General features: G+C 46.0%; 1 protein-coding gene across 3 annotated transcripts in view; it reads right to left on the bottom strand.

The window, feature by feature from the left end:
* Nucleotides 1-1369: 1369 nt before the first annotated feature.
* Nucleotides 1370-23669, bottom strand: part of UPK1B (uroplakin 1B) — a 45978-nt gene continuing 23678 nt past the window's right edge. For all 3 annotated transcript variants that reach the window (XM_053304497.1, XM_053304495.1, XM_053304496.1), the window contains exons 2-8: nt 15269-15356; nt 13955-14155; nt 10064-10138; nt 8369-8491; nt 6521-6700; nt 3588-3671; nt 1370-2781 (exon numbers count right to left, since the gene is read on the bottom strand). In XM_053304497.1, coding sequence (XP_053160472.1) covers nt 2731-2781; nt 3588-3671; nt 6521-6700; nt 8369-8491; nt 10064-10138; nt 13955-14155; nt 15269-15337 — 783 coding nt within the window. In that variant the 5' untranslated portion in view covers nt 15338-15356 and the 3' untranslated portion in view covers nt 1370-2730. The remainder of the gene's footprint in view (nt 2782-3587; nt 3672-6520; nt 6701-8368; nt 8492-10063; nt 10139-13954; nt 14156-15268; nt 15357-23669) is intronic.

The following is a 23669-nucleotide window of genomic DNA, read 5'->3' on the forward strand; positions in this document are numbered from 1 at the left end:
AGAAAGGAGCACTTGTGCTGTTGAGTCAGTGTTGACTCCTAGCGATCACATTCCATGTGATTTTCTTGGTAGAATACAGGAGTGGTTTATTAGTGCCTCCTCCTGCAAAGTATGAGATAATGCCTTTCAACACCTCCCCCTATATCACTGCTGCCCAATATAGGTGACTACAAATATATTTACTAGGCATAGAGGCGAGTCTCACTATTAGTGAGACCCGCCTCTAAAGGGTCTAGTACTCTAGGCAAGCTGCTTCCCCACTGCACCTGATCAGCACAAACTAAATTTTACATAATTCAGGGGCTATTGAAAGAATCAAAACTGAGGATCCAGCTAGACATATTAAGTTTATCACATTTTTATCCTTGTGATCTTAAAGAAAACAAACAGCTAGCAGGGAAGTTGTTTTTCCTCTTTCCTTGATTCCACACAACCAAAAATTGGGAGCACACACAGCTCCCAAACCCGGGTAGAACACAGTTTTTGATAGTGTGAATAACCTCGTATTCTGTTTCACAGAGATATAGATTTCTCTCTCTCATCCACACACAAGTTTATCCTATTGTTACATGCCTATATACATTCCTATAACAAATATGGGTCCACCCCAGCATCTCACATTTGTATTCCCTAGCCAGGGGTGTAACTATAATAGGGCAAGGGGATACAGTTGTCTGGGGGCCCACTGCCCTGGGGGGGCCCCCAGAGGCAGGTCACATGACTGACTCCCCCAGCTACGCACCCGCCCAGGCTTCCTTCAGATGTATTCATCCTCCGAAATTGATGTGAGTGTTAAGACCTGGAGCTACCAGAACAGCATGTCTTTCTCTAGAAACATTAAATGACTTGCATTGTCCACAATTTACAAAACCTTTTAAAAAATAATTTAGGATGATGTTCTATTGTGGCACATCAGAGAGAGAGAGAATTTACTATGCTTTTTGTTACCACTATTCAGTCTCATTTAAGATTTCTTTACTTCATGAGCTGAGCTTCGGGGGGGGGGGGCATTTTAAAATCTTGTCTCTGGGCCCACTCCAACCTTGCTAGGCCCCTGGCCCTAGCCCAGGAGTTCTCAGCCTTGGCTCCCTAGAACTCCTATCATCCCCAGCCACTGCTCTCAAACTCTATGCATTCCACTTGATGTATGCAGAGATCATACCTGTACAGCTGTACAGATGTGGGACTCTTTTGTGCCATTGGGAACCCTGCTTTGCTAGGGCTCCTTGACAGTTCCTGTCCCACTAAAACACTCATTTAAATCCTTCAGTGTGAGAGAACTAAAGGGCTCGAGGGCAGAATAGAATCAAGCACCAGTGGGACTCAAGAGAAAAGATCTTGGGTCACTTTTGAAACAAAGCTCCATTCGTTTGTCTTCTTTTCAAACTCCACTTTATTATTAAAGATGTGAAGAACAAAATATACAGGAATTCTGAACCAAGCAGGCGAGATATTATTGGAGCTTACAGTACATTTTAAAAAAAGTTCTCATCTTAAAACATTCTGTACAAGTAACAAAATATCACCCCGAAACTACACGGATTAATGTGGTACAAAATATTAGTACGGGTTAATTTCAAAAGATCCCTTGTATAACAAGTTGGCCAGTTACATGGGAATATAACGTACTTGTTGATAAGCATGACCATCTAGTTAGTTATTGTGATAGTGGCTTGCATACCACAGAATGGGTGAATATGTGCTCACTATTCCCACATCACTTTAAGCCCCATAGACATGGCTTGTAAAAGCCTCTGTGTCTCCTAAGTAGCACATCCTTTCACTCCTGCTGCTACTCCCATTGGGAATACACTCCCACTTAGTAGGCATGGAGCCTCTCCACCTTCACAAGCTGCGCTGGTGGGGTTTAAATTGCCACAGAAGCAGCGAGCACACCTGCCACATAGACAAACAGCTCATGTTGCACTATGTGAGCCAGCATATTTAAGTCAAGAGGAGAAGAAAAGTGTTAATACAACTGTCCATTTAATAGATTTCAAAGAAAATTCTTCTACTATTTAAGTCTGGTTGTTTGAACAGCTTTCCCAAGCAAGTTACACACAAAATATCACAAGGGATGGACCCAGTATCACAAGGAAGTGTACACAATATTGCAAAGTTATCAGTGATCAGTTGAGAGAGGTAGTAATGAATCCAGTGTCATACGTGAAGATCACCAATCACCACCATGAGCAGACTAACTCCATGCAAGTCAACATTCTCTAGGTGGACATATATTCGTTCCTAGATAGAGTTGCTTGTGTCCTATATACTTAAGCAGGTGACAGATCTATTAAAATACTTCACACATTGCCGCAGAAAGAGCTGACACACAAAGCAGAGGGAAATGATAGTTTCAGCAATACTCTTGATGGTGCATTACATCTTGAAACATACTTGCTCCAGACAATTGCCTTTAAATTGGTTGATGTATTTGGAGACATTTCTACTGCTACTTCCGAGTGCAGCATACCCATCCAATGGTGTTTTAACACAGACGTTTTAGAGCACAGAGCAGAGTAAGTAAACCATTCATTCCCCCTCTTGCAGGTATTATATCTGCTGTATTTGAAATGAGGGCGAAAGAAAGCACTCTGCAGAAGAGAAGGAAATTAATGAAGGCTCTCCAGAACTTACATACAAGTTAAATAACAAGACATTGCATTATCCAAAAAAAAAAAAAAAGTAGACTTCAAGGAGGACAGTTGGTAGGACACTGTTGTTGTTGTTTTAATATTCAATTCTGCTCCAGTAGAACATGGTGCAAAGAAGGACCCAGGTCTGAAAAGAGGAAAAACATTCTTGAATGGTCACACATTTTGTCATTGCAACATCTTTGTTACACATTTTGTCCAGGATTTCCACCCAGAACTCCACCAACCAGCAGGATAGCCTGAAGCAAGTCTGTACAAACAACATAATTATGCAGAGTGGAATTACTCTGGGCTGCCTAGGCTATGGTCAACTAGAGTTCCAGTTTTTCTAGGATGTTTTACCACCATGGAGAAATGCTAGCAAAAGATAATGTGCTGGAATAAATCAGTAAATGCATGCAGATTCCGTAAGTGGCTGCTCTGCCACTAACTCCATTTGCTCAGTTTTTGTTCTTGTGCACACAAATGCAACATTCCACAGCATGGGTATGCCAGCCATTGAGTCACACAACAATGTAATAACCCCAAATACTGAAATAACTCTTGATCCTGGGGTTATATCTTAACTGATTAGTTTTGGGGCATTCAGTAGCATAGGGAGGCTGGTGGCAGCCCGTGTGCGGCCACTGCCACTGCCGCAGCCCCTGGCCCCACCCCCACACCTGACATCAGACGCAGAGGCCTGGCTAGCCACGCCCCCGCACCTGATGTCAGATACAGGGGCGTGGTCTCCCTCCCAAACGGGGCTGCACGGCCCTGTTTGGAAAGGAGATCGACCTGATCTCTCTCCTAAACAGGGCCACACAACCCCATTTGGGAAGGAGAGCAGTCGGCCCCGCTGTGTTGGCAGTGAGACTAGGAGTGGCTCTCCCTGCCATCCCCCCCTGCCTCCCCAAAAAGGTTCTGTATGATATTTTAAATTTAGATACTTACTGCCCAACAGAGAATGGCAAATCCAAACCAGGCAACACCCCAGGCATGTCTGTTCATTGGGTCAGCAATTGTTGCATAGCAGCCCTGAGGAATCAGATGGAAAAAGAGGGGGAAAGAGAGTCCATTATAGGGAGCCCAGCAATACTGCTTCTTCCAACATGAGCCCATTTGACTGTTATGATCAGCTAATGAGGCCCTCCTGCATGCCCTATTATGGTCAGATATGAGATTTACAGGACCACTCCAGAGCCACTTTTCTCTAGCTGTGCCTAGGTTATAGCACTCCCTGCCCACTCAGATCCATCTGACTTCCTCTCCTATGACCTTCTAGCAATTTTTAATAGCCTCTCTTTTCCAGCGAGCATTTGGCTTGCCAGTTGTCTTAATGTTACATGTCTGTTGTGTTTTTAGCTATTGTCCACCTGTTGTCTCTTTGCTATGCTTTATTGTTGCAAGTCACTTTAAGTGCCTTTGTGCAATTGCAAAGATGGGATATAAGTGAGTATTATTTTATCTGGTATCTTATTTGGAATTGGAGAGCTTGGTTAACGGCTCTGGATTTTCAGTCTTTGAACAACATTCAAGTGTTCTTTTGACAGTCACCTGGGCACAAGGAAAAAATAATTATAGCCCCCTACCACAGCATTACTACTAAGTTTGAATTTGTGCACACCTATGATCAAGGCTGAAGCCTGCCTCCAATTATTTCTTCTACTGAAAGACCAATTGAAAGATTCACAAATTGCAATCTATTGATATGGCAGGATGCCTCTTAGGCCCTCAAATATCATCAAGTGCAACTATCCAAATGCAAGGAATCAATGCTCATGGGACAGCAGATATTTTTACTCACCCACCATCCAAATCTCCATTATCTTTAGATAAGTAACCCAAAGATCATAGCCCTCTCCTATTCCCTATAAGCTGCGCATGAATTCAGTGAAGTCTTCCAGCCTTCATATGTTTCAAAGGCTGATATAGTAGGCATAAATGATGAAATTACTAGGCTGATGTACCATGTTCCAGGCTCAGAAGCAAGATACCTCTGAACACCAGTTGCAAGGAGAGCAACAGCAGGAGAGTACAACCTCAATTCCTGCCTGTAGGCTCCCAGTGGCATCTGGTGGGCCACTGTGTGAAACAGGATGCGGGACTAGATGAGCCTTGGGCCTGATCCAGCAGGGCTGTTCTTATGTCAGCTACAGTCAACAATATCAGATCAAGCACTCAATTTCAAATCAACAAACTAATAGTCCATCTTAGCTCTAGCTTGGCAAAATTAATTCTAGGTAGCAACAGAACTGCAGCACTGAACAAGTAGCACTCCAGAATTTGACAGATCAGAAGACCCATCTTGATAGCTTACATCCACTCAGGATTATCAGTGGTATTAAAATATATTTTAATACAATTTTTGTTAAAAATAACAATTTTTTTCATATACTGTACATTCACAGAAAATCAAACACATAAAAACCAATAGAATTAAGAACCGCACCAATGCTTTATGAAAAATGAAAAGAGGTTGCCGACTCCCACTGAAGCTATTCTGGGAGATCCCCCTCCCCCCCACAAAAACCAACCACCACCACCCACATTCTCCATAATATGAAGCCATTAAAATATCCCAGATTGTTTTCAATAACCACCAGAGGGGAGAGATGCCAATTCCAGTGCATTCCAAACCAAATCTGAGGAAGCTGGCAACCCTAGCATCCCCAGGCACAGCTGGGAGAAATTTGTGTCTGAAACCTTGTAGAAGATGTTGCCAGTCAGTGTAGACAATCCTGGCATGTTGTATACTACTAGCAGTGTAGACAATACCAGATGGACCCACTGGTCTGACTCGGTATAATAGCTTCCTTTTCTATTTGCTTTTAAGTTGGCACACAAAAATCATACTGAGACAGCAGCTTTCCAGAAAAGAAAGCTTCCATCTAGAAACAGTCATATAGGATGCTAAATGAATCTCCCTAGGAGCACGTTCCAAAAGCTCCAAGAAGGCCTCGTTTCCAATCAATCTTCTGTCAATGGTGGACACACAAGTAGAATCTCCAAGGCCAATCTCAACCTCCAGGCAGTTTCATATGTGAAAAGGTGGTGCTTAAAAAGATGCCCCTGGTCCCAGAGGTGGCTCTTCCATGAAGCAGGGTGAGACACTCGCTTCAGGTGTGAGTGCAGGGAGGGGTGCAGGACAGAGCAGGTGCCAGACCCTCCCCCCCATGGGCTCCACCCCACTGTACACTGTCACCACCCTTCCTCATCTTGCTGGGACACACCATCCATTTCCCCCTTCTCAACCTGTTGGGATGCACCTTTTCTCACCCTCCACCCCACGGCTTGAACTAAGAGTGCCCTGACACTACTGCCTGGCTTGGCGGCATAGCCTGAGAGCACTTGCAAGCTGCTGCAGTGTGGCCCAAGAGTGCTGAGCAAAGGGAGAGGTGTCATCTTGTCCTCCACTTCAATCAGAAAAATGTCTTGGTCCACCCTTGCCTGGTCCTAGCTAGTTTAGGGATATAGTCAGCACCTGCAAATATATATATAATTGTGCAGCCAGGCTAAGAGAGGTGTTGCATGCTGGACAGTAGAATTCTCTTCCCTTCAAACTAGAGCTGGTCTCATGTAGGAGAACTGGTTTTGTGGTAGCAAGCATGACTTGTCCCCTTTGCTGAGCAGGGTCCACCCAGGTTGCATATGAATGAGAGACTTAATGTGTGAGCACTCCAAGACAGAAGGTTCCAAGTTCCCTCCCTGGTATTTCCAAGATAGGGCTGAGAGAGATTCCTGCCTGCAACCTTGGAGAAGCCGCTGCCAGTCTGTGTAGATGACACTGAGCTAGGTGGGCCAATGACCTGACTCGGTATATGGCAGCTTCCTACGAGAGGCATTTCAAGACTACTGCAAAAGCAAGATCAAGAAGCAGTACTTACCATGTTGTGGTAATAGCCAGCCACTCCCAATCTGCAGCTGTCCACGTCGATTGCCTTTCCCAGGGTATCCATGACACAGCATTGGCGTGGCCAAGGAAAATCTGCATCTCTGTTTACCTTCCTAAAGAGAGAGGTATACATCTGCCAGTCTGTCGGGCCATTAACACCACAGCATTTATTCTGTGTTAGAAAGGTGAGAAAGTGTGGGTTAGGGCTACAGCAGTTTTATTATTTAAATACTTTTATTGAGCATCTTAATGGTCATTCAAAAATTACTGGAAACAAAAAGAAGCCTGGATCTCTCAGTAGATCCAGTTCACCTCCAGTTAAGACATCATGCATGTTATACAACTAATGAAGTCATGTTAAATATCATAACCCTATTCAGGCATTACGTTATACAGGTGTCTGTATATATGTACATGTTTGTGCATTAATGACTGTACATGTGCTCATTTTAAGAATGAATCCGAGTACAGGCTCCCTTAAATGCAAGGTACCAATAGGAACCACTGTATATATTTTGAATATACAGTATATGAACTGAACATGTATGCAGATCTGAACTGCATGCACTGTACAGATTGTACATACATTGAACATTATATGCCAAGGTGTTCCCATACAGAAAATAAGATTGTTGAAGCATGGCTTTTAGTAAAGCTCAGCAGAACTGATAGACATTGTTAATACAGTTTTCATTTTCAAAGGGTAAGATATCCCCACCAAGATGAAGTGGACCTCTGCAGGCAACACAGAAGGAAGGACAAATAATAACCACTAGAAACCCACCAGTAGCCTAACAAGAAGCAAAGGCTTTTTGCAAAACAGAAAAAGGATTGATTCACACACACACACACACACACACACAAACACACACACACACACGGTCCAGCAGGAACCAATTATTTTAACACAGAGAATATGCATATGCAAGAGCACTAGCCATTGAATACTTAGAAAACATCACAACAATGCAACTCAGGAGAGTAGCAAGGTTTGAGTGGGCTGTGAAACAACTGTGCCCATCACCTCCTTCCCTCCACCCCCATGTCTTTAAAAATGTAGTGTTTTATTGCTGCTTCTCTCACAGAGTAATCTTATATTGATTTAACTAAGAGTATATTCAGAAACAACTCAATTTTCTCCTTTCCCTCCCGTATCTTTTCCGACTCCACCCCCCATGGTCTCTACAGGATCCCAACTGGGCCAAACTTCTAAACAAAACATAAAAGATACTGGATAGATTACAACACGTAGCAGCCAAGAATTGTGCAACCCCACAAATAATTCTTGCAGTGTTGGCAGCAAGAGAATAGAAGGCAAATGAATACAACTTGCACCAGGTGGGTGGGAGAGGGGTATTTGGATATACCACAACTATATCCCATGGATTCCTGACACAGAGCCTCATTGCCAGGGCTTGATAGCCTTATATCCACTGGTCTGGCTCCACCCATCTCCTTCTTACTGGCTGGCTAGATGCTCAGGTTTGGTCCATCCCTCCTTCAGCCTGATTGACAGGCTCCACAGCCAGGGCAATGTTGAGCCAGCTATTTCTCTGGCTGCTGGGCCTGTCAGGAGGGCAGCTGGGAGGGATGCTGCCTGACCCTCTTCCCCAAGGATGCATTGCTGTGAAACCCAAACAAGTCCTGCAGTCAGGAGGCTGGCATGCCAGGAAGTCAAGGAGGCGGGAGTGAGTGAGAAGTGAACTGTTGCCCAGCCTCTGGACCCATTCCCCTCAACGGCTTTGGGATTGGGAGAGGTGTCTCACTTCTTCTATTGTAACTACCCCGCAATGCAAGAGTGGAAGTTACAGCCCGCTGCTAGATAGATTTATCTCATCACCTGCAACATGAGACGGTTCCATGTCCTCGTAACGCCGGCACTCTTCCAATTGTCATCATTGTTTTCAGGGTCTGGATTCTGGTATTTTTCTAGCATTTGTTTCAAGAAGAGATCGGGAGTAAGCTGAGCGGCAAAGAGAAGAGGGGAAATACAATCATTAGATTTCTTTCTGGAGAAGAATCTAGATTGGGAGGGAATAATCCACCCACCCCAACAACATCTGTCAAGTGTGTCTATGCAGTTTTAGAACAGGGATTGTGAAAGTCTTCCTTCTAGTACAAAGTAGCCCACAGATGGCCCCCTCCCAAGTTTGGAACGACCTAATCAATAAAGTACAAGGGAATTATGACTGGGTAACCTTGCTTCTTCTGAAAAAGTGGCCCTGGAACAAGAAGTGAGACGGCCCCTGCCGCCACCTGTCTTCAAGGCCCGGCCACCCAATTGCTGCTATTGGACAGGCGGCAATGCTTTCTACTGACATCTACTGACAATGCTTTCTTTCTTTGCCAGGGTGCAATGCTGTCTACTGACATCACTGCCCCACCCCAGCAAGAACAGGTGCTGGTGCAATGATATAATTAGATGATGGCCTGGAAAAGGGAGGCCAGCCAGCAGCAGAAGGTGGGCCCGGAAAAGGGAGGCCAGTCGGTGGCAGAAGGTGGGCAACAGATGCCACCTGTGGAAGCCCACAGTGGGGAGTAGGGGTGGGAAAGTGCAACAGACAGCCCTCAGGCATCTGCCGCCTGTGTGCAGCCGCACCACCTGCCCTTATTATAGCTATGCTCTTGTCTCCAAAAGACTACTTGGGTCTTTTCAGTCATGGGACTTTGGTACTCCCTCCTGGAAGAGGTCCACCATGCTCCCTCCCTTAGCGTTAAGAAACTACTGAAGACATTTTTTTAGAGAGGCTTTTTAATATCTTATTCTCTGCTTTTATCTGGTAGGTTTCTTGGAGTTAAGCTTTTTACTGCAGTGCTAACATTTAATTTCAGTTTCAATCAATCAATCAATCAATCAATCAATCTTTATTACAGTCACAGACCAGCATATAATTTCAGTTTTAAAACTTGTTATTTTAATAGACACCTGCTAACTGAGCAAAGAGGCACCTTTCAAAGTGATGATTCTCTTATATTTAGCAAGGGAGAACAACTGGCCCTATCCAACCCCAGCACAGCATCCCTTGGCTGGCTGTTGCTGGTGTTTTCCTTTTATATTTCATTTTTAGATTGTGAGCCTTTGGGGGACAGGGGATATCTTATGTATTTATTCTTTATTCTTCTATGTAAACCTTAATAAAAAGTGGTATATAAATAGTAGTAGTATTAGTATTGTGGTTTTAGCTTGGTTTTTTTCGCTTTTTACTCTCAATTTTTATTCTATATTGTATCTATTTTATTAATGTTGTAAGCCGCCCCGAAGAGTAATGCCCTGAAGGGCACAGTATAAATATTTGAAATAAAATAATAATAAATACCACAGTTCTCATTATGTAGGCTGCAGGTGTGGGTGTCTCATTTCCATGGGACTGTCACAATAAATTAACACCTGGCTGACAAACCTCCCACATATATCCTTGCAGCAGGATACAGATCCTCTTGTAGATGTGTGTCCCATTAATACATCCTTTTAGTCTCAAAATTGAAATTGAGAAAAAAGACCCGAGAATCCAGAACAAAATGACAGAGTACTCACAAAGTCTCGATGCACTGCTGCTGTGATGCTGGAGGCCACTTCAAAGGCAAAGACGATCATCATCAGGATGATATACTAAAAACAGAAAACCAAATATACCACTTGTGACATAGAACATTCAGAGAGGGGCTGTAGTTCAATGGCAGAGCACATACTTCTGCACTCACAAGGCCCCATGAGCAGTCCCTGGCATTTCCTGTTAAAAGGATCAGGTAGTGGAAGACATGGAAAGACCCCAGTTGCAGACCCTGAGGAGCTGCTTCCAGTCAGTGTAGCAGACCCAGAGACAACTTAAAGGTTGAAGGGAGGGGAGTGCTGAAAAAAGCAAGGGGACCAGGTTTTACCACTTTAGTTGCTCTCCATTACATTACTATACGTAAATTTAAAATTTGTTTGTAAAACATTTAATCAGGCAATGAAAAACTGGGTGGGGGGCAGCCCCATAGTGTAGACAGTACTGGGCTAGATGGATCAAGGGTCTGGCTCAGCATACAGTAGGGATGTGCACGAAAATCTTTGGCGCCGACGGGGGTAGCACTTTAAGGGCAGAGGAGGGTGTATTCACCCCTCCTGCCGCATTTCCCCCGCCAGCGCATTGTTATTCTTAAGCCCCTCGGGGCGGCAGCGTTCCTCCCTGCCACCCTGTTTCCCCCGTCGGCCAGAAGTGGCCGGAAGTCACGCGCGCGCATGGCAGAAGGGCGCATGCACACACGACGGGCGCATGCGTACGTGAGTACACCCTCCCCCACCCTTAAAGTGCTACCCCCGTTGGTGCCAAAACTGCCCGAGCGCCGAAACGTTTCGGAGGCCTTCATAATGGCCTCTGAAACGTTTCAGGCACAAGCCTACTATACAGCAGTTTATGGTTCAGTCTACATCCCCAAGGAGAGAAGAGCACATGCCTCTTTGGGCAGACTGCTACTCTGCCCCACCAAGCACCCAGCATTTAGAAATTCAAAAATATCTTAAGAGTATAAGTTAGGGCTGATTCACCCTGGAAGTTTTTTCTGGCCCAACTGAAAGAATTCCCCTGGCCACTCAGAACGTCGGTTGTGTTGGATTTGTAACAGATCATTCAGCCCTTTCATCATTAGCATAAACAAGGAACTTTCCTTAGTTTTATAGAGGACAGAGGATCCCTGCTAACTGAGCAAAGAGGCACCTTTTAAAGAGGCAACTCTCATATATTTAGCAGGGGAGAGCAACTGTTCCCATCCAACCCAGCTGTTGCCAGTGTCTACATTATATTACCTTTGTGTGCCATTTTAGGACAGAGAACCATCTTATTTATTTACCTCCAACCCCCATGTAAACTACTTTGAGAACTTTTGAACAGAATATATATATTCATAATAGCGGTAGTAGGGACAGTTGCAAGGACTTATTCAGCATTGGAAAAGTCATCTGGAAGCACTGAACTGGTTCCCAGTCAGTTTCCGGGCCCCATTCAAAGGGCTGTTTTTAACTTTGAAAGCCCTAAATGGCTTGGGACTGGGTTACCTGAGAGCACGCCTTGCCCCAGATGTCCCAACACAGAGGCCATGCTTTAATTAAATGCCCCTGCCAGATGAGATGGTGTGGGTGGCTACTAGATAGAGGGCCTTTTCGGTGGTTGCACCCTGTTTATGTAATAGCCTCCCCAGTGAGATTTGCCTAGCGTCATCACTTTATTCTTTTAGTTGCCAGGAGGCTTTACACACATAGCTTTTTCTTCAAATCTCCTCCAGAATGGAGTGTGCCAGTCCACGTATTGGATGCATTTGCCCTGAAGTCCCTGTGGCCTATCAGGGACCAGTACAGACGTGACTGTTTTCCCCTAAATCAGGCTGCACATTCTAGCTTAGCCCAAAGTATGTCCAACCTATAAAAATCTTCTAGTTTCAATGGCTTTTGAAAAACCAAAACCAAACCCAGGGCTACTGAAAACCAAACCCTGCTGCTTCTCCCTTGATGTGTGGAGTGGCCACAGAGTTTTTCAAAACTCAATGAAGGGAAGTTTGACAGCTGTGTTTGGTATGGTCTGCTCCGAATATTTGCAATTGTAAGCGCTGGGGGCGGGAAAGAGGTTTTAGCAGGTTGGTGAAATTCTGTGGAGAATGTCCAGAAGGGGAGGAGGAGGGAGAAATTCCTGAGTTAAACACAAGCACAAACTGCAAAATGTGGCTCTTAACATAGGCTTTAGATATGCAGAATGGAGGCTACAGCTTGATTTAACCTGATACTTTTTTTTATCTGAGCTGATTTACCTAAAACTTCCCTGCTTCTCAGATGGTCCGGGGTGTGTGTGGGGTGGGGCATGAGGTGATGAAGGCATTCACTCACAAAGGCAAGTTTACTATAAAAATCAGCAAAGATTGGGGTCAGATTCAGCAGGCTCGGGTTAAGCATTCTGCTGTTTGATCCGCCTGCTTGGCAACTCGCCATGCCTTTCTTAGCTGCCAAACTAACAACAAAAAAGCTCTCTCACTCTCCTCCTCTCTGAAGTGATTTTTTGGAAGAAAAACCCGAAGTAAGCCAGTGGGAACGCACAGGAAAAAGATCTTCCAGGGATTGCAGAGAGGAGCCAACCCTATGCAAACTATCCATTTAATCCCCAAAATTAAACAGCTTGCAAATCTGCTGCGAAGCAGATTCACTGTTCAGATACCCCACGGCATGCAGGCATGTATGAATAACTCCCAGGAAAAGACCTGCTTGTTTACTCAGGCCTTTTAATTTTTGGTTTTTAAAATTTGATTTTTAAAACTGACTGAATGTTTTTTTTTAATGGTTTTGTATTGGCTTTTTTGGTGTGTTGTGATTTCATGCGTAATGTGTTTTTACTTGATGTTTTAATGCTGTGGTGTGAGCTGCCCAGAGAAAAAATTGTTATTGGGTGGCTAACAAATAAAGACTATCTCCACCTCATGCCTCCTCACCACCATTCAAGCCTTCAAATTTTAAAAAAAGAAAAGATTTCTAGAATAAAAACAAGGTGACCAACTCCTTACAGATAAGGAGCAATATCACCCCACTCTTCCTCCATAAGAACCAAAACCCTCTAAAAAGGAGAGAGAGGGTAAAACAAGTTTTAGGATATGGTTATTCACATTTCACCACAATTATAAGTTGTAGCAAACTGGAAGATTTTCCCCCTCAAACTACAGACACAAGCCGAGTTCTGTGGGATGATAATGGCAAACTAGTAGCAAATATCTCCTTGGAGACAGACATTTTTCATTTTGCCATACCTTTTACAATTATTGACAGCAAACTATACATTCATATCTGTGAGGTAAGAGCATTTCTACCTCTTTTCTGCTAGATTTGCAACAGCATGGAAGCTGAAACAGAAGTGTCATTTGTACAGAAAGTGCCAGTAGTCATAATTATTCTAGTTTCTGGAACTCTGCAAACTTAGTGAATTAAATACTGTCAAGGAAATACTGTCTGACATCCTGACTACATCAATGTACTGGGAAGACACATATGCTATGTGGTGGTGGTGGAGATTTTTGCAGATCTCTGATTCTCCCAGAAGTACCCTGTGCCACCCAAAAATATATCCTTGAGGCTACAAAGACATAATGGGCATATTTTGGAGTGGTGCAGGTTATTTCTGCTCAGGGACATATTTTTGGCTGCTGCATGTCACTTCTGGGGGAAGCAGAGATCAGCAAAATTGCCCCGCATCCTATGCAATACTCTGGATGCCTTCCACACTGCAGGTGTGTCTTCTTCACACACTGCCACTGGCTTAGTCAGGATGTTAGCCACCATCTCACACACATTTATCACTGCTAAAGACATTCCCTTTCGCAAAAGCCAGGAATATCTCTACACACAGCCAGCTGACCAATTTCCAAGGATCATGAGAAAACACTGCACACCACTGGTTACCATCCAACTTACCACCAGCAGCATTGTCCTGTTTGACTTTAGGACTCCAACGATACCAAGGACAGACAGGCAAAAGAAACAGAAGCCAGTGAAGATTCCAATCCAGGCAGCACCATAGATATCGTCGTTGTCAGTGGCTTCCAGCAGGGGATACAATGATGGCTGATCCGACACGAAGAATATGCACTCTGCCATCAGTGCAAGGCCACAACACTGAGAACCAGAGACACACAACAGTCATCCAAAGGCAACAGCCTGGCCACACTGCTCAAAACTTGCACATGCTCTCCATATAAAAAAGGTACTCTGGATCAGCCAACATTCATACAATTTGTGACTGGAAGCCCACAAAAAGTGTACACAGTCCACACTTCCATCGTATGACCTATCCTGTTGAGTGCTCCACTTCTGTGTTTCTTCGCATGACAGCAAATGCCTCTTAAAAACAGGCACAAGCTGTTTTGCAATATCAGTTGCTTGTGTTAAAGCTAATATTCCCCCTCCACCCTGACACTTTGCTGTTCTCCTGTGTTACTTTAGGAGAGGGTCTTGGGGGAGTGAAATAGCTTAGTTGTTTCTGACCTTGCACAATATAGTACTGGAATCTATAAATGTTCTATAAACCTTTCCCTCCCACTCAGGAAGTCTGCATTATTAAAAGAATAATGCAAGATTAAAATTAGTAGTTCCAAGCAGAATGAAGGGAGCCTACTTCTTTCAACTCCAAAGTGACACTAAAAGTTTGGAATGAAATCTAAAATGCATGGTATTTGATTACTGTTCTTGGAAACCATGCTTGTTGGTCTAACTCCTCCCACCATTTTAAAGGGGAGATGCTTACGTCTATGACCATCTGTTTTCAAGATGGCCGTGTGTAATGTAGAGATATCCGACCACCCCCTCCATCAGGACAACCTTGGACTGCATCCTATGTGTTACAAATATGGTTCAACACATGAGTTGTGAGAAGGTACTTATACTTTGAGTGGTCACAATTTTGAACCAAAATGGTGAATGGGGGGGGAATGCTTGTGAGGGTCCCCTAGGACTTCCTTCTACGTGCTGCAAATTTGGTTTATATTGGATGGAACCACAACTGTTATTAGGGACACACACAGATTCATAAGCCTTCTTCCCTTTGGAAAGTGAGCTAAAAAGGTACCCACAATCCTGAGGGCAGAATGAGGGAGGGGGAATGTTTCTGAGCCCTTAAGGGAGAAGGGGTACACCAGGTGTGCGACAGCTTGCTCTTTGTGCTCTCCCTCCTGCCTCTCTGGAAGAGGAGTGGGGTGGCAGGGGCCACATCTGCACTCTTTGTTCACTTACCCCAAGGACAACATTCCCTAGGATCAGCAAGGCTTGGAAACATCGCACGCCAGTGTCGCCTTTTGCCATATTCAGCTTGAAATGCAACCTAGAGGAGAGTCAGATTTATCAGCACTGTAGGGTCCCTCAGGAATTGTAGCTGCCCCCGCCACCTCCACACACCACCCTGTCCTCAGAAATAAGAAATTAGCACACTTCCCACTTCAAGAAAGAAGCTTCAAAACGAGCTATCCACAAAATCTTTTCTGTAAGGAGTGTTCTACCTCCTTTTCAATCTTATGTGTAAGACTTCTATAGAACATTTTAGAGGTAGTGAAAGGAGAAACAAAAAACAAATGTGGCTAAGTTCTTCAGTGCAGATGTTCAAAAATGATCTAAGGTGCGTGCATCTTGTCAGGTAGCACAACCTTCATCTCAAATTCAACTATACATGAGGTTCAGAGTAAGCAAATCCTAAGCGTTTTATTAATCTTAACCTTTCTTCTCTTTTGACAGGTCATATGGATAAGCCATGGAACACTTGGTTGTATCTGATTATACAGTCACTAGAGTGCCCTTTCAACACTGTAGGAGCGCTCAGGAAGCACTTTCTTGTGGGTTCATGCTTTCGTAGGGTGGCCAGGTCCACATTGCCCCCCTCTCCTCCAAAAGGAGGAAATTAATCAAAGAAAGGACATATGGGGCATTCATCACCAAAAATGGGGGGAGGGGATGAAAAGAGGACACTAATTTGTATAAAATCTGCACATGTTGAGTCATATGCCCATCTATACATACAAGAGCCCAACCTTTCCCAATGGTAACATTAAAACATAAACATGTATAAAATCTCTTATCTTTTTGCCCCTCACCCACTAAGCTGCCAAAATCCTGGACAAGGCAGAAACATGCACAAAATTATGCTTTATTAGATATATTCCCTTGTTTGATTGTCAGTAGGGTGGCCAGGTCCACATTGCAAAACAACAAGGAGAAAAAAGGCCATGGTCCCCCCAAAGAGGACTGTTCGCTATAATAGAGGACATATGGCCACCCATATGTCACAGGCACTCCAGTAACACCTATCTTCTGATGAGTTGCCAATTCAATGGGAAAGACCCCCAGTGATGCCCTGCCCATATCGTGGCAGGCCTTTAAACATTATACTCATGCTACAAGATGAATGCATGGAAGTTGTCTCTTGTGGTACAAGTGTACCCTTTAAACAATACCAATTTCTTCTATTTTCCTAAAGTCACCTTCAATCCACCATGCTTGGAAGTGGCAGTTCTTCCCAGACAATCTTACTAAACAGTGCTATTTGTTTAAAATGGGAACTCAACTGTCAACTGCTTCCCAGGTTATTTTTTCATACACACAGGACTTCTTCATCTTAGGTAGAAGGGTAGTGTTCGTGAAGGTCCAGGGGTGTGGCACTTCTCAGATATTGAGGCTATTCCCACGATCACTGGAAAATGGGCTAAGGGACCTTAGTCCACTTTCCAGGGATGGTGGGAACCCCCGGGCTTGCAGGTGAACCTTGTGCTCCCAAGGCGGCTAGCCTACCCAATTCTCCCTCCCCTTAAATGAAATTAATGGAGCGAGCATCCCGTTAACCTAATTTGGTTGCTTGTGTGTTGCCGTGGGGCATGGTGACACATGAGAAGACACCTGGCCGGGAGGCTGCAAGCAGCCTCCCGGGCTCGGGAGTCTCTCCAGGATGCCCCATGCACTCACGCAGGGCATCCTGGAACATCCTGGAACGCAGGACGCAGGGCATCCTGGAACATCCTGGAATGGGGCCCGCATGGCCCCCGATACCTGCAGCCCCCACCGGCTCTGTGACAGAGCCAGCAGTCATCTGGGTGGCCAATCCAGCCACCCAGGGCTGACTTCTGATCGTCTGTGGGGAGAGTGGGCTAAGCCCGCTCTCCCCGCAGACCCAGAAGAAGCTCTTCTCACCAATCATGAGAAGAGCTTCATTGGCTTCCTTTGGAAGAGCAATCATTGGAGGCATAGATTGTCCTTGTAATATTTGTTTTGCTTACAGATATTGCAAGTTGAGCATCTGGACACTAGCAGCATAAATGCTCGACAGGCCAGCGGTAGGTCACCTCAGATCCCCAGAGAGAAGCTCAGGATGCCACGCTGCTCTCAGCTGCTCCATAATTCAGCCTCTCTCTTTCTACTCACACATTGGTCCCCCACATCAGCTTTAGGATAAAGGTGTTGCCTTACAAGCTCTGATGTCTTTCCCCCTGTTGAGAAGGCTCCCCAGCTACCTCGGTCTGTTTCCCAGCTATTGAAACATTAATACAGGCATCCTGGGTCAATATCCGTAATCTGCTTAACAAAAAGGTGGCCAGTCAGCCTTCACAACCTCAATCTTGTAACAATAAATTCATTTTGCAGGTGACAATTGCATCCAGTTCAATGTAGAAGTCACCATCAGAGGTGTGGAGCTGCAAGCATGGAAGTGTAAAATGAAAGACTGCCTTCATTTCCTACAATACTACTAGACGTTAACAACAATTTTGTAATGTAAACCCTGTTTCGATTCACAGCTAACATCTTCACCTTCTTAATGATCACAGTGCTAAGATAGCAATCGTTTCACTCAGTTGTGCATCACACCACAGCTGCGAAACTTAAAGTTTTGGCATATATGACGTTCATCATAACTTCTCATGCCCACCTCCCATCTAGGAGGCACCTTCTTCCTTGGGCTATGGGTTCTGCAGCATGGTTGAACTATCGCTCTCACACTGCACTGCAGATTGCCTGCAGCAAGCCTGACTCAATCTTTTGAGTGAGAAAGTCACACCCAGGTTAGAAACTAGAACTATGCTGCAGCATCCGTGACAAAACCGGCCCAAGAAGAGAATGTGAAGAGCCAGTTGTCGCTAGAACATGAAGACCAGGAGAGTTGCATTCCAGTCACATTGCTGAAAGTTCTCAGCCTCTCTACCCTACATTCTTCCCATTGCAGGCATTCTGCATGGAATTCACACTCCCTTTGCAGAGACTCCGACAGGGGCATCACCCTAAGATTTAGCAAGCCCAACATTCCTCAACTTCTGTTTATGCCAAGACAATTGTTATAATCTAGCACAGAGAATCCCAATCTTGGTTTTTCAAATGTTGGAGGACTACATTCCCATGTTAGCCAGTTTGCCAGAGTCTATAGTGGCTGGGCATTGTAGCCCAATAACATCTGGGGACCCCAGGCCGGGAAAGCCTGTGCTAGCATAAAGGAGTTACAGGGACAACGCACCAGGTCCTTCTTTGGACAGAAACAAAGTGGTGTGGATTATCTCATGGCAGCATCACCCAAGGTTGCCATATAGATAGATAGATAGATATAGATATAGATATAGATATAGATATAGATATAGATATAGATATAGATATAGATATAGATATAGATATAGATATAGTCCTAACCTATCAAATCCTGGGACACGGGAACTTGCCTTATACCAAGTCAGACCATCAGTCCATTTAGCTCAGTGTTGGTTACACTGACTGGCAGCAGCTCTCCAGCCAGCAGTCTTTCCCAGCGCTACTTGGAGATGTCAGGGATTGAACCTTCTGCATGCAAAGCAGATGTTCTGACACTAAAGGTACAGCCCTATCCCCATAGCAGATAATCTACCTCCAAGTATGGCCGCATCAATTCTGAATGATCGAAGTATTTCTAAAGTGCCACAATGCATCCACTCCCATAGCAAGCTAAACTAAATCTTATCAACCAATGTCAAATACAGGAAAATAAGATTCGAGCATCACAGGCTTAGCAACAGCTCAGGTATTAAGGAATCTGTATTCCCGAATAAGGAGCACAATAGCAGCTATCTCCTTTCTGGGCTCTGAAGTCAAACCGATTCATCCCACTTCTTTCAAGGAATAGCGTTCATTCTTCAGCCTCAAAAGGTTTGAGAATGAAGGGGCACCCAAGGACATCCCTGCAGTTCTAACTAAACTCCTAATAGTGGTTCCCTCCAGGAACGTAGCGAGGCTGACGGCGGCCCTTGTGCAACAGTGGCCCCCTGGCCCTGCATCTGATGTCAGATGCAGGGGCCCAGCTAGCCATGCCCCCCTGTCAGATGTTAGAGGTGGAGGGCATGGCCTCCCTCCCCAACGGGGCCACGTGACCCCGCTTGGAAGGGAGAAGGGCCTGCGCTGTGGGCCGAAGTGACTCTCCCTGCGTTAAAGACAGGGAGAGCTGTTCCGGCCGCGCTGCCAATGCAGCACAAGCCGATCTCTCTCTTAAATGGGGCCATGTGGCCCTGTTTGGGAGGAAGACTGATCAGCCCCGCTGCATTGGCAGCGAGACCAGGAGCGGCTCTCCTTGCCTTTAAGGCAGGAAGAGTCATTCTGGCCGCGCTGCCAATGCAGTGCAGGCCGATTTCAGCTCCAATGGGGCCACATGGCCCCGTTTGGGACCAAAATAACGCCCCCGCGTTAGACGCGGGGGCATGTCTGGGGCTGTGCTCACGGCCCCTGATTGGTGGCAGCCCAGGTTCTTTGAACCTTTTCGCCCAGTGGTGGCTCCACATCTGGTTCCCTTCCAACTGAATCCATCAAGATTTTGGATTGAAAGCTTGCAGTTATACATGTTGAATGGAGGTCTTGAGTTTAAGGGAGTCCATTTCAGGACTGGATTGTGGTTCCTGTAGGGGAAGAATGACCCTTCAACTCCCATTAGCAGAGCAAAGACAGTTTGGGGAGAATTCAGCCAAGCAAGAGGTCTGGAGACAGTTTGTTAAGTTTGAAGAACAAGGATTTATTTAGAAGTTACAAAAGGGTAGGCAAGCTGAGCTTAGGGCTGAGAGGGGAGAGAGACTAAACAAACAGCCATCTCTGGAGAGACAAAATCAGGGGCGTAAAAATAGGGGGCAGGCAGGGCACGTGCCCTGGGCACCACTTTGTTGGGCCACGTGGGGGGCACCAAAAAGTGCGGCCCCCCCATCCCCCCTGGATCACACGGCGGCAGGCGGTGGCGGATCACGTGGCGGTGGGTGGTGGATCATGTGCCCCATGGCTTGTGGCGCACAGTGGCGGCGTGGGAGTGACCGAGTGAGTGTGGCGGTGGTGGGCAGCGGCGGATCGCGCGGCGGCAGGCGGCAGCGGGAGTGAGCGCGGCGGTGGCGGGTGGGGCAGCGGCAGATCACCGAGTGTGCAGAGCGACGCCGAGGCCTGCCATCTGGCCCGGCGTCGCTTCCCAACTGCACAGGCGCGCCTCGCAGTTGGGAAGCGACGCCGGGCCAGACAGCAGGCCTTGGCGTCGCTCTGTGCACTCAGCGATCCACCGCCGCCCGCCACCGCCGCGCTCACTCCTGCCACCGCCCGCCGCCGCTGCGCTCACTCCTGCTGCCCACCACCGCCACACTCACTCCCGCCGCAGCCCGCCACTGCTGCGCTCACTCGGTCACTCCCACGCCACCACTGTGCGCCACAAGCCATGGGGCACATGATCCGCCGCTGCCCACCACCGCCGCGCGATCCACCACTGCCGCGGAGTCCGGCCAGGGCACAGGTATGGGGGGGCGGGGGCGCAATTTCAGGGGCAGAGCTTGCCCTGGGCGCCGTTTCCCTCCGTTACGCCTCTGGACAAAATGGAGACTAGCACTGGGAAAACAAAGAGGGGAGGAGTCCAGCACTTTTACCCTACCCCCCAACCCCCTGCGTGGTCACTATGAGACATGGCAGCTGAGAGCTGATGCTGCCAGGGTCCTAGCTCCGACAGTTCCGACCATTCCTAGGCTATTGGAATTCAGACACTTATTTTCTACCAGCAAGATTCTTTGAAAACTACTTTCAAGCATTGGGAAGACAACAATAATGAAATATTGAAGCGAAATACACACACTTGGTGCAGCAAAGTGCAATTCTGAACAGGGTCGACTCCAAGGGCCAGAGGGTGCTTCCCAGAAATATTTCTTGCTCCCCCATCTACCAGACTTGAAATTTACAGCAAAGTGTCAGACAACACAGTCATAGTATTTTATGGTGGAATTTTAGACTGGAAGGTTTGGCCTAATCCCAAAAGATGGTATTTTCTAAGAGGAATCTGGCCCATTTTCTGAATAAATTTGAAAATGTCAAGTGCAAACAGATTATCTTTTCTCTATAAGTCTATAATCCATAGCAAATCCTTGCACCTCTAATAAGGTTATTTCCTCCCTGCAAACTAGCTGTTCTCAAGTTGCCCCTGATGCTGAATTGGTATCTAGGATGCTGACCAAACTCTCCTTGTGTCCCTGGCTTAAGTAATTGGGCTTCAACCAGTAAGTCAGGTTAGAACTAGTGGGGCCACAGCAAGAGCCAGTGGCGGTTCAAGAATGCAGTGCCCCTCAGCCAGGTTGCTAAATGCTGCCTCCCGTGTGTTCACCTTCCTCCTCTTTAAAAAAACAAAGCAGGGAGCAGAAAGGCATCTGGGCACCTCACTGCTGCCCCAATAATCTGCTGCCTGAGGTGACTGCTTCACTTTGCCTCATGGAAGAGCCATCCCTGGCAAGAGCTTTAAGTTTTTCTACCAAACATTGTGGGGTAGTGGTGTCATGATAAATAATAATTATTATTATTATTATTCGATTTCTATACTGCCCTTCCAAAAATAGCTCAGGGCGGTTTACACAGAGAAATAACAAACAAATAAGATGGAACCCTGTCCCCAAAGGGCTCACATTCTAAAAAGAAACACAAGATAGACCCCAGCTACAGTCACTGGAAGTACTGTGCTGGGGGTGGTGGATAGGGCCAGTTACTCTCCCCCTGCTAAATAAAGAGAATCACCACGGTAAAAGGTGCCTCTTTGCCCAGTTAGCAGGGGTCAGCTATTGTTCAGGGGTCAGTTAGCAGGGGCCAGCTATGCCAGCTATTGTGTCACACTCCAAACTTGTAATTCTACAGACACTTCAAGCAACTGATTGATAGATCTTAAGCATGTTACTCCAAAGTCCCACCAAGTGGAAGGGTGGCAATTTACTCGGGAACATATGTACACAGAATTGCAGTCTTTAGTTTTCAAATGCTGATGAGCCAGAAACACTTTTCCCTGTTATCCCCTTCCCCAATATTCTTCCTGCTAAATAAGTCTGTGCCTACTTTGTCAACCACAATACTTTGGGGATCAGTGCATATGGTTCTTCATGTCACAGGAGCCCAAGTGTCCCTGCTCAGACCTGTTCCACATCAGCCGGTTAAACAGGCTTCTTCTTTCCACTTACCCTACAGCTATAGTGGAAGTTTGCTCAGACCTAATCTCAGACCAGTTTTATGTATTTTTTTGTCCCAGATGACACCGTCATGCTTGTTTTCCAGATCAGGGTTCTGATCTGCTCTTGGCTATTTGCCCAGAATGCAAAACAAAGCCAAAATGTACATTCTGCAAGTGATTCATACAAAATGAAGAGGTAAATTGAAGGCTATAATAAGCCTACTTTCTAAATAATTTTTTACACAGAACAAACACCTATAAATTGCTGTAAATTCCAGAGAGGTACCCATGTTTGTTTGTGGTAGAAGCCCCGCCCCAAAGCTCTACAATGAGGCTATTCTCACGATGGGGGGAAAGCTAAGGGAGCCCAGCTCAGTTTGTCCCCCATCATGAGAACCACCAGGTTCACAGGCAAGCCCAGTGGTTCTACAGTGGCTAGCCCACCTAAAAAAACCCTTCCCTTTAAATGAGGTTAACAGAACAAGTGCTCCGTTAACCTTGTTTGCTTGATCGAAGCAGCCATGGTTGACACACTCAGGGTGGGGAGAGCTGGGACCCGAGGAAGGCACTGTAGACTCGCAAGATGCCTTCCCAGGGAGCTGGGGGGGGGCACCCAGAAGCACTCCCCTTCCCCTGGAGCTCCTGAGGGAGCTGCGGCTGCACATGGGAGCACCTAACCGAAGCAGCCGTTCATCTGGGTGGCCGATCCGGCTGCTCAGGAACGAGTGACTGCTTGTGTGTGGGGAGCACCTAACCCCATGAGGATCTACACATTGATCATGATGTGCACAGCCTCAATATCTTGAACCACACTGAGTGATTGAATTTCTTATCCCACCTTTTGGAGCCATGCCCCTCAACACCCAAACAATTTACACACACACACACAAACATGTAATTGTAGACTTAAAGGGTTTTGGAGGCCTGCCTACCTCCACCCGCCCCCCCGCAAGTTAAGCATCACCCCACCCCTGAGCGCACATGTACACACACACACAGAGACACACACACACACACACACACACACACACACCATGACACACACAGAATTTTAAATGAGTGGCTTCTTGAGGGCACAGGCAGCAACTGAACTCACCAGAATGTAAGAATATAAAACAGGTAGATTGATGCAAATATGCATTAGCAGAAACATTTCAACATGCAACATAACATATGCCCAACCCACATATTTAGTCCCCC

The sequence above is a fragment of the Hemicordylus capensis genome, chromosome 3 (assembly GCF_027244095.1).
Source record: "Hemicordylus capensis ecotype Gifberg chromosome 3, rHemCap1.1.pri, whole genome shotgun sequence".
Classification (NCBI taxonomy): Eukaryota; Metazoa; Chordata; class Lepidosauria; order Squamata; family Cordylidae; genus Hemicordylus; species Hemicordylus capensis.